We start from the raw sequence: 2,547 nt of genomic DNA on the forward strand, positions 1-2,547 counted from the left end.
TAATACTGTCCTCCTGTTATTAAAACCGTTCTAGTTCCCTCAGGGTAGCTGAGGCCGCGCCTACCTTTTCTTCTCTCTCCTCGACCCTCATCCCCTGAGACGGGAAAGAGGCGACTGGAGAGGGAAACTGTCCCGCGGGTGGTCCCAACCTCAACCCCCTCGTGGTTGATCCCGCCTCAGTGCCAACCGGTGACAATAACAAAGAAAAATGCTGACGAGCCAAGAACACAATCAGTAACAGCACACTTACATCCCCAAACAATTATTTAGAACAGAACACACTTAACAGAAGATGCAGTGAAGCTTGTGTAATCACAAAACATGACAGCACCTGGCAAACTTTTTGTATTTTGAGATTTCGGATCAGAAGAATGATTTCAAAACCAAACAAAACCAGAAGTCTCAATCAAACACTTCATGGAAAAGCTCCTCATCTACTGAGTAGGCTTTGCTCCATTCTCCTCAGCCTTTTTATTTTCATCTGTCTTCTCAGAACCATGTCCTTCTCACAGTTCATGCTTTTCACCACAGCCAGGTGAAGCCAGAATCACATCAGCTACAAGGAAGCAATCATCCCTCAGCACCTGCTCAGCTGTCAGTCTGTCACAGCAGAACAAATTCAGGAGAAGAGATTTAACTTTATCATCCTACAAACAGAGGGAGAAGGATTTAATCAGTAAGAAAAACAAAACCAAACTCGATTACAAATAACAACCAAGTATTTGATGAACGCATTTTCTAAGGCCTTAGGGCCACAGAAGATTGTACCACAGCATTCCCAATGGTCAGCAACACTTGACAGTCATAGTGCTCATTAACAACAGAATAAAAGCAAGCGTTCAGCACCAAGTCTGTCAACCCAGTGCCAGTAGATTTCGCAGCAGAGTGCAACCAGGTTATATTTTAAAATATCAGTTCACTGAACTTCTATTAAATTATGTAAATACTGAAGTTGGTCTTTCTACTGAGAAGAAACAGAACATGTGCTATTCACCTTCTACCATTTCACCTTTTAACTTTTGTCATATTGCTTTCTCCTCCACAAGCGCACAGGGGAAAAAGAAAGAAGACCAAAGTAATGGGCTCTACATCAACAGCAGCTATTTTGCTGTTAACCCATCACTTACACTTAGACCCTTTGGATTTATCAGAAGGGACTGTGTGTCTTCGCACATTAACAGTGCTGGACTCCATACACAAAGCATAAAAAACCAGCTGTTACACACAGGCATAAACACCAGCTCTTGATGAAGAGCACACACTGGACTTGGAGAAAGGGACTGCAAGAAAGACAACCTCTAATCTAGATCTCTAGATCAGCATTTATAAAACTCAACAGGAACAGAATGTTTCTACAAGGCTTTTTTGTTCAGTCTCCAAGCCAGCAACACCACTGACCAGGATCAATAAACAGCAAAGCACAAGATACCTGTACAGGCCTCACCTATCCCCATTTCATCAAGACACAGTAAGTCACTCTGGAGCAAAGGAATCTTGAAAACAGAAACAAGCGGATAATTTCCAACTCTTCCACTAATTAGAGTGACTCAAGAAAATTAGTTAAACCCCAAATAATCCGAAATCTCTTGATCTTACAAGCATAAAGGATTGTAAATTGTTTATCAAACATTTTAAGTACTCAAAGGAAAATCTCCTGTTAAGAAAATCCAAACATACGTAATGAAATTCAGGAGTCAATCACAGCTACACATTTCCTTTGCAAAATTAAAAGTGAAGGAAGTCTGAGCATTTAAAGAGCCAGAGAAGCTTTGTACTTCAATATTTACATTTCATGATACTATCAAATGTCTGTCAACAACATATATCCCCTTCTTGCCATCTTCTCACACTAACGAAACTGAAAACTGATTCCACAAAGAATACTGCTGTAGAACGTTTCATCATGTTTACTCCCTATCACTGTGTTTGCTCTTTTTTACTTTAAAATATACAAAACTGAATGCTGAAACAGACTGAACTCTGAAGCTTGGCATGGCTAAGTAAGTGGCTACAAGATCTTACCCCTAAATTTTGCTTTTCCTCAACAGTTACCCAATATTAATATCCCTGTTTTAAAGCTTAACACTACTTCTCTATGGCAATTTTACGTTTGTTGAAAACAACAGAAATTTTACCAGTTGCAAGTGCACAATTCCTCTGGGAATGAAACTGAGATGGAAGGGAAACTACCAGTCTGTCAAAAGCCTGCAGATGGGCAGGGAGATTAATTCTAAGTAAGCCAATTAGAGATAAAGCACTTAAATGCAAAATAGATTTTCCCCAAGAACTGGGACAAGGATTAACAGCCAGAGGTCTAAAAGATTCCCCAAGACACAGCCGAAAGATACGTAGTAGTACTACATTTCTTAGTAAAACCCTCGTGAGTGTTCCTGTGCACTGCAGGCAACACAGACTGCTTTCCCACAGCCTTTGGCGGTTGGTGCACGTGCATGCACATGCATGCAGGATGAATACTTCAAAACTGCCAACAATAATGTATTAAGACTGTATCACCTCACAAAGTCATAATCAAATGCTGCTTCTTTT

General features: G+C 40.4%; 1 protein-coding gene across 1 annotated transcript in view; it reads right to left on the minus strand.

Annotated features, from left to right (window-relative positions):
* Positions 1–434: 434 nt before the first annotated feature.
* STK31 (serine/threonine kinase 31) overlaps positions 435–2,547 on the minus strand; it is a gene marked incomplete at its 5' end in the record, with an annotated part of 25,587 nt that continues 23,474 nt past the window's right edge. Inside the window, 1 exon segment of the mRNA XM_010136824.1 lies at positions 435–647. Coding sequence (XP_010135126.1) covers positions 435–647 — 213 coding nt within the window.

This window comes from Buceros rhinoceros, unplaced genomic scaffold (assembly GCF_000710305.1).
Source record: "Buceros rhinoceros silvestris isolate BGI_N320 unplaced genomic scaffold, ASM71030v1 scaffold11030, whole genome shotgun sequence".
In the NCBI taxonomy this organism is placed as follows: Eukaryota; Metazoa; Chordata; class Aves; order Bucerotiformes; family Bucerotidae; genus Buceros; species Buceros rhinoceros.